The 13,129-nt window shown below is 34.0% G+C and overlaps 1 protein-coding gene across 1 annotated transcript; it reads right to left on the bottom strand.

Annotated features, from left to right (window-relative positions):
- Nucleotides 1-9,222: 9,222 nt before the first annotated feature.
- LOC148623873 (tubulin-specific chaperone C-like) lies at nt 9,223-11,922 on the bottom strand. The gene has a single exon (XM_088566130.1). The coding sequence runs from the start codon at nt 11,849-11,851 to the stop codon at nt 10,865-10,867; it is 987 nt and encodes a 328-aa protein (XP_088422256.1). The 5' UTR covers nt 11,852-11,922; the 3' UTR covers nt 9,223-10,864.
- Between the last annotated feature and the right edge of the window lie 1,207 nt (nt 11,923-13,129).

Here is a 13,129-nt window from a genome sequence, read left to right as displayed (position 1 = left end):
CAAAATGAATCTTGTCTCACAAAATAGACTTTTGTTTCATTTCACAAAATTGAATTTTGTGACCCAGAATTGACCTTTGTGATACAAAATTGAATTTTGTCTAAAAATGAATTTCGTCATTACAAAATGAAGTGATCATAAAACAAGTCTGTGTAACATAGTTTGTACGACAAAAATGATTTCGTTATGACGGAAATCAATTTTGTGTACACAAAACTGATTTTGATTACAAAAATATCAAGTCCCATTCGGCGCCCCGTAAGAACATATTAATGAATGACAATACTATCAAAGCTACCAGCGTTAGAAACAATCGGTCACTGCAATTTCAGTGGACTGGATTTGGAGTGGTAACGCCAAGAAGGCTGTGGTTGATTTTTCGGGATATGATTTGAACCATTCCGAATAAGGGGGAAAAGATGTCCAAAAATAAGCATTTTGATCACTACGAATTATACCACAATGTGCCATACCACGAAAGGACAGCTTGGATTGATTTTGGGGTCAGATTGAATGGCTTAGGATTTAGGAACCAAAATGGGTCCAGAAACAGGTATTTTACTGATGTCTGCTTAGGTAGAAGTACCATTGATCTCTTTGAAATTATAATACAACGTTTCTAACCAAAAAGGCAATACTAGTGATGTGGCGGTTGTGACTTGAACCCTGGTGTGTGCCAAGAAGCTTCAGTGTTTCCTAAAACATGGCACAACAAGCCCTTTTGTATTTTCTTGTTTCTGAGCAAAAACTTGAGTAAAAGTGTTTGGATCGCTGTTCGTACCATCAAAGGGGCGAGCAATGATAATCTCCTTCAACAGAGTATGAATTTCATATTTCTTTCAAATTTGGATTGCTTTGATCACATTCTTGTCAAAAAATTATATTGTGTCAAACATTTTTTTTTAAATCATAATTCAATGCAGAGTTGTATCAAGTTTAAATGTTCGGTCCCAATTGATAAGGTTCAGCCTATGTGGTCGTATCAAACTGAGCAATTCAAAGCACTTTATTTTTATAAGTACTTTCAGATTAAATTGAGATAACTTTCACTTTCAATTTTACTATACCTTATTATTCGAATAAAATTTTCCTAACTGGACAAACAAGATAGAAGAAAATTTAGTTACATGTTTAAATTCCTAGTGCTGTATAATATATACTTTAGCATTCATTTAATGCAGCTCCGAATTCAATTTAATATTCTTTCACAGAATAACCCTATACGTAGAATTTTTAAAATCTCATATTTGACCTGATATCCACCATTAAAATACTGTGGGAAATTAAACATTTCAAAGAATGCCCGGAGATTAATATTTTGTTAGACAACGCCATGGGACAAAAACATTGATAAAATGATTATAATAATGAACACCAGAGATTAATATTTTGTTAGACCACGTCATGGGACAAAAACATTGATAAAATGATTATAATAATGAACACCAGAATTTTAGTAATACATTTATTGAACAAAACATTTCCTTTCTCAGTATTTACAGATTTTGACCGAACATACCACACTTTAAGACGTTCAGATATGAAGAAATCCAAGGGCCTGTGAATATGATTGTTTTGTTTTGTACTAGTTAATCGATTTGGTTTACAACAGATTTGTCGGAATTTTCAAGTTTTAAAGGAAACATAGAACAAGCCAATGAAACAACTATCATACACTAGGCACATAGAACAAGCCAATGAAACAACTATCATACACTAGGCAGTGTCACAACTGTCCAGGATTACATGAAAAAAAGAGAACCGCAGTTTAGATTTAAATATCGGGAAATAAAGGAACAGTATGAACATAGCAACTACGGAACTGAACATCTTCAGTGAATAAGTCTGAGGTACAACCCGAAGTCCAGCTTGACCCCTCCACACACACACACACACACACAATTCTTTTAATTCGGAAACAGCAGGCAATTTAAAATATAACACATGGTACGCCAATATTATGTTATTTTTGACTTGTGTCTTCCCTCATGTCACTTTCTACTAAGTAGAAGAAAATAGGCAGTATTGGTATCAAATGTATCCGTTTGCAAAAGTTTGGTTGTATGAAGAACGGATGACAGTATATTTGTTTCCCGATGAAAATGTTTTCAAAATGCTAGATTTTTTTATCGGATAAATGTCCTATGTGGTGGGCGTGTTTTCAACCTACGTTCGGTATTCCAGTGGAAACTATGTTTCGGTACTCTCTGACCTAGCTAGTCCTTCACTTCGACTATCCAAAAGACGTTTTGTCTTTAAAACAAGTTCCCAGATTCGATGCTTTTATTGCATTTAACCCAAATAACTCAAGTTTAAGTTAAAGAGTACTATAAATTCAGCCTCATGGAGCTTTCATATTACAACTCATACATTATGCCAAGGCTTGCTGAAACTACGCGGACTTGATTTAAAGTGCTAAACGTCTTACAATTAGGCTTCTGGAACAGGATCCGTTCATGATTGTGTATCTATCTGCAAATCGAAAACCGATTTGTTCACCGTGACATATTTTTCCTTTCCTTTGGACGTGATAATAAAAGCGATATTGCGAGGTTGTTTCTAGAAAAGCCACCTTACGCTTACCGCCGTTGCACGTGGTCCATGCATTTAGTTTTTAAGGATGTCCGCTGGTCATGTTCAATCGTTTTTGTCAGATTTTCGGACTCCTCTGGTTTTATCCATTTCATAGAATTTATTTTTGCCCAGTGACCCCCACTTTCTTTAAACACGCATTAAAATGTTATTTGGAGGGTTTTTTTTTAATCCTTGTTATTTCTTCGATTTCTTAATAGATAAATCCTATTAAGGAAAACAATATAGAAATCTAGAGAAATCCTTTTCCCGCCAAAATTTTAAATGCTTATATCTCAAAAACGTGCACGCTGACCCATCTATTTTTTTCTTCTTGTTTCTTATACGTGCTCACGTTTAGGCTTTATTTTTTTTTTTATTTTGAATCATCCTGCTGACGTTTCGCTATTTTTACCCATATATTCCGTTGTGCTTTTAAGACAATTTAAAATGACTAAATACTATGTTGTATATGCAATTTTTGTTTCAACCCTCATTGACTTATCCTGCTCAAAATCCCGTGGCACAGTAAAGTCAAGTCAAGTAAACTTTATTTAAAGTCGATGTATCAAACAATAAACATAGGCTCTGTAGAGCTTTTAAAATCGACACAGGGGCTTGCTCCCACCATTTCGAGTTACATACTAGTGGGCCTGCGTATTTGATGGTCGGAGCAAGCCCTTGTGCCTGTGGTGAACATGGGTACATTATTTTGTTACAGATAATGCTGGCAAATAGAAAGTATGACTATATTATATTTAATTTACCTGTAATTGCCGCGAATTAAATAATTTATTTTTTGCGCAAATGATATACTAATTGGCGCAAAAGCAATACGTCGATGAAAGCTTGTGGTATAATTTCAAAGAGATACATACGCTGATGTCTGGATATCATGAAAAATGGCTTGTTTCTGGTCCCTTTTGGACTCATTATTCATAAACAGTTCAAGTGACAACCCCATTAACCAATTCTAGACTTCTTTTTGTGGTATGACACCTCCAGATATAATTTAATAAAGATCCATACACGTATACTTAAGTTATTGTCTGGAATTCAAATTGTCTACGGGTGCCGCATGACGAAGCAGACGGCGACGGCATGGTCTAGTTTACGACTGCAATATTAAATACATGGCCGTCGTTACTAAAATTAGAACACAGGTGTCGGACAGAGGTTTTTTCCTATAGGTCTTCAAAACCGTTTGATTTAGCCAAATTCAAGAATAAAAATGTTCAGCTTGTTGAATTTAAATCTGGCAGTGGTCAAATTTTCGTGAAAATCTGTGGTAACCATGTTGGATTTAATGTCCTTTTCGGTTTGTTTATTTTTTTTTATGTCATTACTTAAAAAAATCTTCCCAGAAACTACAGGACAAAATTTAATGAAAGTTGGTATAATTGTTCCTAAGGTTCCACTCAACAGAAAGGCTATGTAGATAATTTATAAGTCAATTTGTGAAAATAAAGCTATTTCACTCTAACAGCAAGTCCAACATTTTTTTCCGTATAAAAAAGTATATATTTTTAAAATCCTTACTTTATTGATATCCATAAAAATGATAGATATTCTTTTATATTTTGTCATAAAATCAGTAGATACATGTATGGCGACATAATGGGGAAAAAATTAACAGTTTTCATGACAAATTTTGGGTGCCTTCCCAAAATTAACTGCTAAAAGACAGGTTTCCTAAAATATCAGCACTTTAAAACTGTCAGGGAAAGTAAGCAGGCGTGGTTTTGGTATAAAAAAGAACAAAATAGGTGTACCCTTTTCTGCTCATTTTTTCATGACTTTAATTCTAAAACACACTTTTGAGACAGAGAAAACCCAATCCGGTGATGACCTGAATCTTTCCGGATAGCTTATTAAGGTTTACTGTATTGCATCTATTTGTATACAAATATTCTACTACCCACAATCAATATTTCCATCAAGTTCCACTTTTCACCTTTTTAAAGTTTTACTTAACTAGACCAGATCAATTATGTGTGGGAAAATATCTTGCACAAAATGACTGTTCCCCAAGGAATCTGAACAATTTACCTTTTCATTGGCAATAACACTAACAAGGAGCACTTCTACATTTTGTTTTTAACTTCGACCCAATAGACTTTTGTAGGCATTATTATAAGGATCATTCCACCCTTCATTTTTTTTTTAAATTTACTATGGTATTCAAGATACTGTCCAAACACTGCGCGGATTGTCATTTTTTCACCTTTCAAGGGCAATAGCGCTAACAAGTAGTGGTCCTACATTTTCCACTCAATAGAGACTTTCTTAGGCCTTTTGTAAAGATTATTTCATTTTATTGAATGTTCTTTTTTTCTATCTATATGTATCATGGTCCTTAAGATATTGGCTAAAAATTGTAAATAGCGTAATTTGTTCACCTTTCAAGGGCAATAATTAATAAGGGATCGTCCCTATCAGCCATTTCCACAACACAAAAAATACATTTTTCTTCAGTGTAACAAACAGGCTGCGTTGTACTTATTGAGAATTGTTCTATAACCTTCGACCCAATAGATACAAATGTACTTTTGTAGAGCTCTTCAAGATAAAGAAAGCAGGTCATTTTCTATCCTCATAGTTTTTGAGATATATCTTGAAATAAGTGGCTTTACCCAAATGTTCTATAAATAGAAATGGTGGTGATGTTTTAAAGGATCAAAATGTAAATGCAAATCATTTCAGGATACCTAAGAAATATTCATGCCAACATTCAATAAAATCTGTTCTGAAGTTTCAGTGAAGATGTTTAAAGAAAAGTTTACAGACGACGGGCACCACGTGAGCTAAAATAGATTGTAGCTTATCAAGCCAGGTGACTGTTCAGGCACTTTGGATCCTTTAGTTTTTTGTTTTTGTATTTGTTTTGTTTTGTTATTTTGTTATTTTGTCTGATTTTGAATATATTTTTTTTTGTATTCATCATAAATTTACAGCTCTTGTATGTTTACGTTACAGGGATTGATGATAAGTGTCATATTACAAACATGATAAATATATAAATAAATACAAAGTCTGGGTGTGTCTGGTCATCGCCTAACGTCCAATCAGATTCACAGGTACTTGGGTCGGGATTTTTTTTCTTATTTTATTTTATTTTTATTTTTATTTTTATTTGTTTATTTATTTATTTATTTATTTGGCAAGATAAGAAAAAACATACATCATGTATTATAATTGCTAAATATGCACTTTAACTATCCATATGAAGTTTTCTGGTGTATGGGGGTCGACTGATTATAATATTATAATCTAAACATAACTGTAAACAAATGACAAAATGTATTTTAGAGTAGGAAAATTACCTTTGTTTTAAATTTACCCAATCGCTGACCATATACGACCCGTTAAAAAATCAACAGAGTAAGTGAGAAAATCTATTTTGAGGCACCAATCAAAACATTTATGCCATGTATTTTTCTAATGTTTAGTGTAATACACAATCGTTTGTGAAAGGATTATTGAATGGATCAATTCAATAACAAATAATACTGTTATTGAATAAAAAGTCACTCATATTAAGTAATTACAAACGTGACAGGTAAATTTTCAGATAAGGAAAATAAACAAACAAAAAAATAAAAACAAAACAACAACAAAACAAAATAGTCCGAACCAATACATGTTTATAACATCAACTTAAACGTGCATTTCTATTATTACATTGAAATGAAATCTATGGCATGCCAAAGTGGACAAAAATGAGCATTTTGGGTATTTTTACACTGCACTGACAAATAAAGAAATTGCGTCGGCTATCTTTCAATCCAAAGACAGTACTTGTTCCATATTTGGAGATTTTACGGATCACGTTTGTGACTTTCTTCGACTTATTCTACTTCAGCCATAGGGCGACAACAGTTTCCTGTCCATTGCTGATCATTTACAGGCGCGTACCTGAGGCCAACTTCAAGTGTAGGCAAAATTACGGCAGGGGGTCTGGTAGCCCTGGAGATAGCGTTTTAGAGCATCATTTATGCCTCTCCTGGCAAAAAAAAATGGCAAAATTAAGTGCAGGCAAAAACTTTTTGCCTAACGGCAGCTACGCACCTGATTTAGTTTCTTTGTATGTCTGATCAGTTTTATTAATTTCATTAGTTTGTGAGTCTTTTTGGTCGTCCCCTTTTTTTCACGTTTATCATTGATTTTTTCCGAAAAAAAATATTATTTGTTGATTACTTTTTTTTTTAAATCCCAGACGATTGTGTAGTTAAGCAACCTGTTGGTTGTTGATTACTCGGAATTCACGTGAGTGGCTTCGAGTATTGTAAGTATAAGAATGCCAAAAGAGCTCCCGGCAGATAACATCACGGACGGAAATGCTGTCTTCAAATTAATGCGTGATTCTCTCCTTTAAATCTAAATATTTCACTGATATCCCAAATGAATGATATTTCAAACATTTTCAAGTGTTAATTTTCAGCTAAATATTGTTGAACTGGTAAATCGAGACGCCAAACTATTTTTTGCCGCTTGGCCGCGTAGTAATTTCAAAGAAAATAGTTAACAGCTATCCTGGTTCCCGGGACTACCGAATATTGCGATCGGGAACCAGTCTAGTCAAAAGCCAATACAATTTAATTGGGGTTATCTCTCTCTTGGTGGTGTTGGATTTTAACTATGACCCGTGGATGGTATTATAATCAAAATCATTTTATCAAGAAGCGTCACAATCAACATCATCAGCTTCCTTTTTTCAAGTTTAAGGACTTAAGAACGTAAACAAATGCAATAATCTTATTTTCCCGATATTTGTGTACATCTTTGTTTTGTTTTGCTGCAGGTTGCAAGGGAAATATGGGTTCAACACCAAAACAGTCTCAAACCGGCACTCTAGCACATTGCTTATAAAATAAACATCGCGAACCTATCTTGAAGGTTGCACGCCAAGTTGATTTTTTAAACAGAATATATATGGTCAGCGACTGTGTAAATACAGTCAACATGGTCAACTACATTTCATTTGTAGATTATGATTAACTCATTGTTAAAAGTGAGTAATCTGATTGGATATTAGCCTGACGTTATACATCCCCTACACTCGATTGGGTTCTTTGATTGACCTTCATAGTGCATTGTTGCGACGTATATCTAATCATTCGGATGGTTCCATTCATCGTGAGGTACGATATCAGACGACACGTCTGCGCAGCTCACTTCGCGCAACAATGCAACGGTCACACATAATCTTTACAGATTGTATCATAACAATAACAGCATGTACTAGAAGTATTATACATGGTTTTCATGAAAAAAGTTGAAGAATTCTGTCTTTGTTCACACTACACACAGTTACTTGAAAACCTTCCACCAATTTTAATAAAATTTGACTAATAGTGTTTTTATTCGACTTACCAAAAATTGCTGTCGCACAATGATTTGGAACTTTTAAGTATTAGTGGTTGCTCAAGATTTCAAATCCAGAAAGAAGGTTGGTATTCATTTTGGGAGATATGACATCAACCATTAAGGCCACGAGCAAGCATTTCATAGAATTGAACTCATAGAATTCATACACAATAATAGGTAACTCAAGTAAAGGCAAATGAATGTGTCTTATATTGCTCTACAATTTTCTATACCACTAAGATTAGACTGTTTTTTGAACCTGTAAGGAATGATGGGCTAAAAAAGGTCCAGAAACCAGCATTTTCCTGAAGTACCGGGTACAAGTAGATTGATCTTTTTGAGATTGTACTACAAGGTGCCATTTTGGCGGTTGTGACTTGACCTGGTTAAGAACTAGGGTCAAAAACAAGCATTTTCCTGATGTCTGAAAGATAACTGGAGTAAAACTGAACTAAACTCTTTGAAATTGTACCACAATGTATATTTTCTCCAAACGAAAGTTTAGACTGATTTGAACCAAATGAGAGCCAAAATGGCCACATTACTTCTGGTGAAATTCTTTTTTCTCCGAAGGAAAGTTTTCGATTGATTTGAACCAAATAAGTTAAAATAAAGCCACGTTCACGGTTGATTCTGGTGAAATTCTCACCCTGTGTCAATGCAATCAAAATTCAAAGCTGTATCAACCTCGAATAGTGTGTCCATACTTGCCTCTACTTTTTCAAGGTTCAACCCTGCAGCCATATGAAGCTGTCATAGAGGATGTATTTTACTGGGTTACGGGACTTTACATTTTTTTTAAGAGTACAAAGATTTAACAGCAAGACGTACACTGTGTAGAGGTGTTATTTTTTTTTGCAGGGAATTGCAGTGTAGTTATCATGGTGTTACCAGGTCATTTGAGTAGAAGTTAATTCTGAAATAGAGCCTACCGAGGTATGTTTCTTATTATACCAGGGCAGTTTCATATTTTCAATCAATTAAATTGAAGTACATTTGGAACTAAATTTAACCATACAATCCCAATTATGTTTTTAATTTTATATCGTGTATTACTTTCAAATTTGTGGTAGTAATATTACTAGTAAAATTGGCATCGAGTGTATAGTCCCAACGTTTACACATTCATTTGTTACAGAACAGTATATCATCTTTATTTTGCAGTTTCTGAAGAGCCAGTACTGACGATGAAGAGCCAGTACTGACGAAATGCACAGGAAATTGTTGCTCGAAATTATTGCTTGCAAGAAGTTTCTTTGCATTCTTTCTCCTAAAGATACAAAATGTCAGGAAAATGGCATCAACTTTATTGCTTAGATTTTTTACACAAGAATATAAGAAAAGTTCTAATACATGTAACTTCATGTAATCTATAACAACTATGCAGCTTCCTTTCAGAATTGTGAGACTTAAAAACTTCAGTACAGTAATATCCATATTCAATGTAACTTATAGATACCACACTGTTAGTTTCTGTTACTAAAAAATCTTGAGAATCAAGATTTAAAGTAGCATATCTACATTAAGCGAAATGGTAAATCCTTAAAATCCTTAACACGACATAGCAAAGTTCAACACATCCATTCAAGTACACCCTCAGGAAAGAAAGTAATGTATATGTATATAACTTGTCTTACTATACATAAATCTAAACCTTAGTTCTGAGAAAAAGAACTTCAACTCTGAAAAACAAGTATCCTTCATTTCCTCTATATATAGCAGAGGACATCCTCGCTTTATGCAGAGGAGTTCCTGTATCTTACTTTTACTCCTCCTACACCACTAAATGGAATTTAATAAAACTTTTATGGAATCTTTTAGTTGCGAAAATCAGATATTTTGCATTTGAATAGAATGGGGTTACATAATCACAGCGCCATCCAATATAAAAGAAGTATTGAAATGCCCTAGACCCCCCAGGCACCAATTGCTGTTCAATAATTTCACATTTTGTTTTCTAGCTAATGCAAATATATTCAAGACAAAACAAATTTGCTCTTCAGGCAATACCAGTCTACGTCCGTACTTGCCCCTCGGGCAATACCAGTCTGTGTCCACACATGTACAATACAAATAAACAATTTATTCAATTAAAAATTTAAAATGTAGCTCATCTCAATAGAAAGTTACCATTCCCCAAAGTTTCATATAACTCTTAGTATTTGAGTTCTTGTATGAATTGTGAACAATGGAAGCACCAGTTTACCATGATACATACTGTCTGAAAAAAACTGGTATATACAATAATAAATGCGTGTTGACAAACCAAGAAGGATCCATACAGCATCATCAGTAAAAGAAATTAGCAGTAGACCTGTGGACCAAGTCTATGTAAAATCAAACAGGTCTATGATGAAATTGGCTCAAGTTGCTTCAAAATGTACAGTGCTGTCTATGTAAAATTATGATGGGTCTATGTTGACGAAAAAATTAATTTCTAACACTGCTTCATTCTTACCATAATACATGCAGGTTATAACATTAACTAGATCAGAAATCACTTGGGGTTTTTAAAAAAGATTTATAAGAAAAAGTTTGTGATAGATGGAATTAACAATAAAAAATTAATTCCACTGTGGATCCCCATCTACAATTGGTATACTTATTTAAAAAGGGGAGGATTGTGATCACGTCGAAGTATTTTAACCCCACATTTTTTGCAACTGTCCCAGTCAGGAATTTCTGGCCTCTGTATGTATTACTTTGTTTTTTTTTTACTTTCAGCTTACTTTAATGTTGCTGGAGTATATAAGGGGTAGGGGCAAATATTTCGCTGTACCTGTGTATAATGTTGTTTTGGGGCCAGCTGCAGCCTTCCTTGTGGTTTCCGCTATATAGAAAAATATTTCATAAATATCTCTGTTATAATATACATTGATGGCACATTTTATTTATCTATCTGTAAAAAAAATGTGTAGACACTTGTCTAAAAACGAAAGCTTTGAACACGTTCTTCTTTAGGCATTACTGACCAGTTTGGTGAATGTACATCACTAGCTAACCAATTAAAATCATCTACATCATCCCAATTGTTTTTGGTCTCATCTAAGCAAGCATCAGTAAAGTGCTTATCCACAATGTCATATTTTAAGTTGTACGGTGCAAAAAAGACTTGGGAGCAGTCCTCAATAATTGCTCTACTAGTTACATGGAGATAGAATTTAGAATGTTCAGTACTATGTGTTCTTAACTGTTGACAAGCTATTACAAAGATACAATTTTTACAATCTGATATGAAAATAGAGCTGGAAACTGGGCCACAAAATACTTTACAATTGTTCAGATTTTTCATATGAACTGTTGAAGGTGCTCCAAAAAGTCGGATTTCACAATCAGTTAACCTGGCAAGGCAAACATCTTTTTGATATATTTCTTCTCCTTTGGTTAGCACTGCTTCCTTACAATCTACAAATTTGCAGTCTGCTAATTCTATCTCTACATCCTGCCTCAGAATATTATCAACAGTGTCCTTCTTTGAAGCTGACACTGAATCTGGCACATCAGTTTGTTTTTTCTTAGATTTAAAGGTAAACTTCTTCTTTGGCACTAAAATGTCCCTCTTGCTTTGTACTTGTTGTTGAAGATTGCAGATAATATCTTGAGCTTGGCGAACTTCATAAGCAGGCAAAAATAAAGTTGACTCAGTGAGATACTTTTGCATGCTTTGAATCTGCTTTGCAAGACTGTCAAGTTTAGTTGCTGATTCTGTCTTACTACTCAAATTACACTTATGTAGATCATCTTCGATTGACTCTTTCTCTTTCACGAAATTTTCATTAAACAATTTTACATTTTCCTGAATGGATTTTGAAGAATCTTTCTGCTCATTTCGTCTTTGAATATCCGAGAGCCTGTCGGTCTCCCTTTTGGATAATTTATCGGTGATTGCGGATCTTTTTTCGTCTAATTCCATGGTTTCAGATGTGTTGTCATTCGATGGCTGTCGCCAACATGCTGAATCATAAATAGTCGCTTACATCGATAAAAAAAATCATATTTTTTCGATTATATTAAAATATTCAAAGCGTATTAGAATTTCAATTTTCATCAACACATCAACACTATGAGATATTTTGTATTTCGGGGCATGCAATCATATTTAGATAAGATTTTTTTTTGTTTTATAATGGTGTTAGGAACTATCTCGATCATGCCTAAAAACATGATCACAAATTCGTTATCAATCTCCATTTAATAATTTATCTAGTACCATCAGAAATTGGTGGCATATTATTCTTCTAAACTGGGCCTATTTGGTCTCGAATATGTTCAATGAATCTAGAAAAAAAACGAAACCCTAAGGCCAAAGTCATCCTCCTTGAATGTCCATACTATTCGACCAAGAAATATAATCAACTTCTTGAAAAAAGGTAGTAAGAACCCATAGTGATAGACCTCTAATAACATCCTGATACAAACAATAATAGACAAAAATGTCAAAAAGGATTAGGGAAAATAGATGTCGAACTCAAGGTTAAGGATAACGAAAGACAGATTACAGACACAGCTAGGCAGTAGTGACAACAAGCAACTCCGAATTACTATCAATGGTCATGTAAGAAATAGTCTAAAACTAGAGCCTTTGTACGAGGACAAGACACTAAGCCATACTGTAGACTGTTACAATAGTAAATTGCACTGGTTAAACAAAAAAGTAGTTGTTGATAGAATATCACAGGACCTAATAGTTGGTAATAGTTCCAGAAAACAACATAAGGTGAAATATAAAAAGAACTATAGCTTACTACGTGACTGTGTGTACCCAGGAAGACATATATCAAAACTGTGGATGTACAAGATTCTCAAACTGGCAAAGAAACTGAACCATCAATAGGTAACATTCATAATCATAAACAAGTCTTTGTTATTCATATACTGTATATCCATCATTTAACTAAAACCAAAGTGGGAAAGCCTTGCCTTGCCATATATAGTGAAAGCAAAAAGCGGGGAAGCCTTGCTTTATTTTATCTTTATATCAAGGTGGGGAAGCCTAATTTGGTTCATATAAATCCATTCGAAGCACAACTCTTGACACAACAAGAGGAAGCCCTACATGAATCTGCTTAAACAAAAACAAAATTAGGAAGCCTCGTTTTGACTGTACAATAATTGAAAAATATGTGGAGAAGCCCCACCTATTGTTCAAAGATCGTTTGCTCTGGGTAGAATAGGGCAGACAAAATTTAAA

The sequence above is a fragment of the Perna viridis genome, chromosome 2, assembly GCF_037379345.1.
Source record: "Perna viridis isolate PV_CMFRI_1.1 ecotype Kerala chromosome 2, ASM3737934v1, whole genome shotgun sequence".
Classification (NCBI taxonomy): domain Eukaryota; kingdom Metazoa; phylum Mollusca; class Bivalvia; order Mytilida; family Mytilidae; genus Perna; species Perna viridis.
This window is presented reverse-complemented; position numbering and strand designations above follow the sequence as displayed.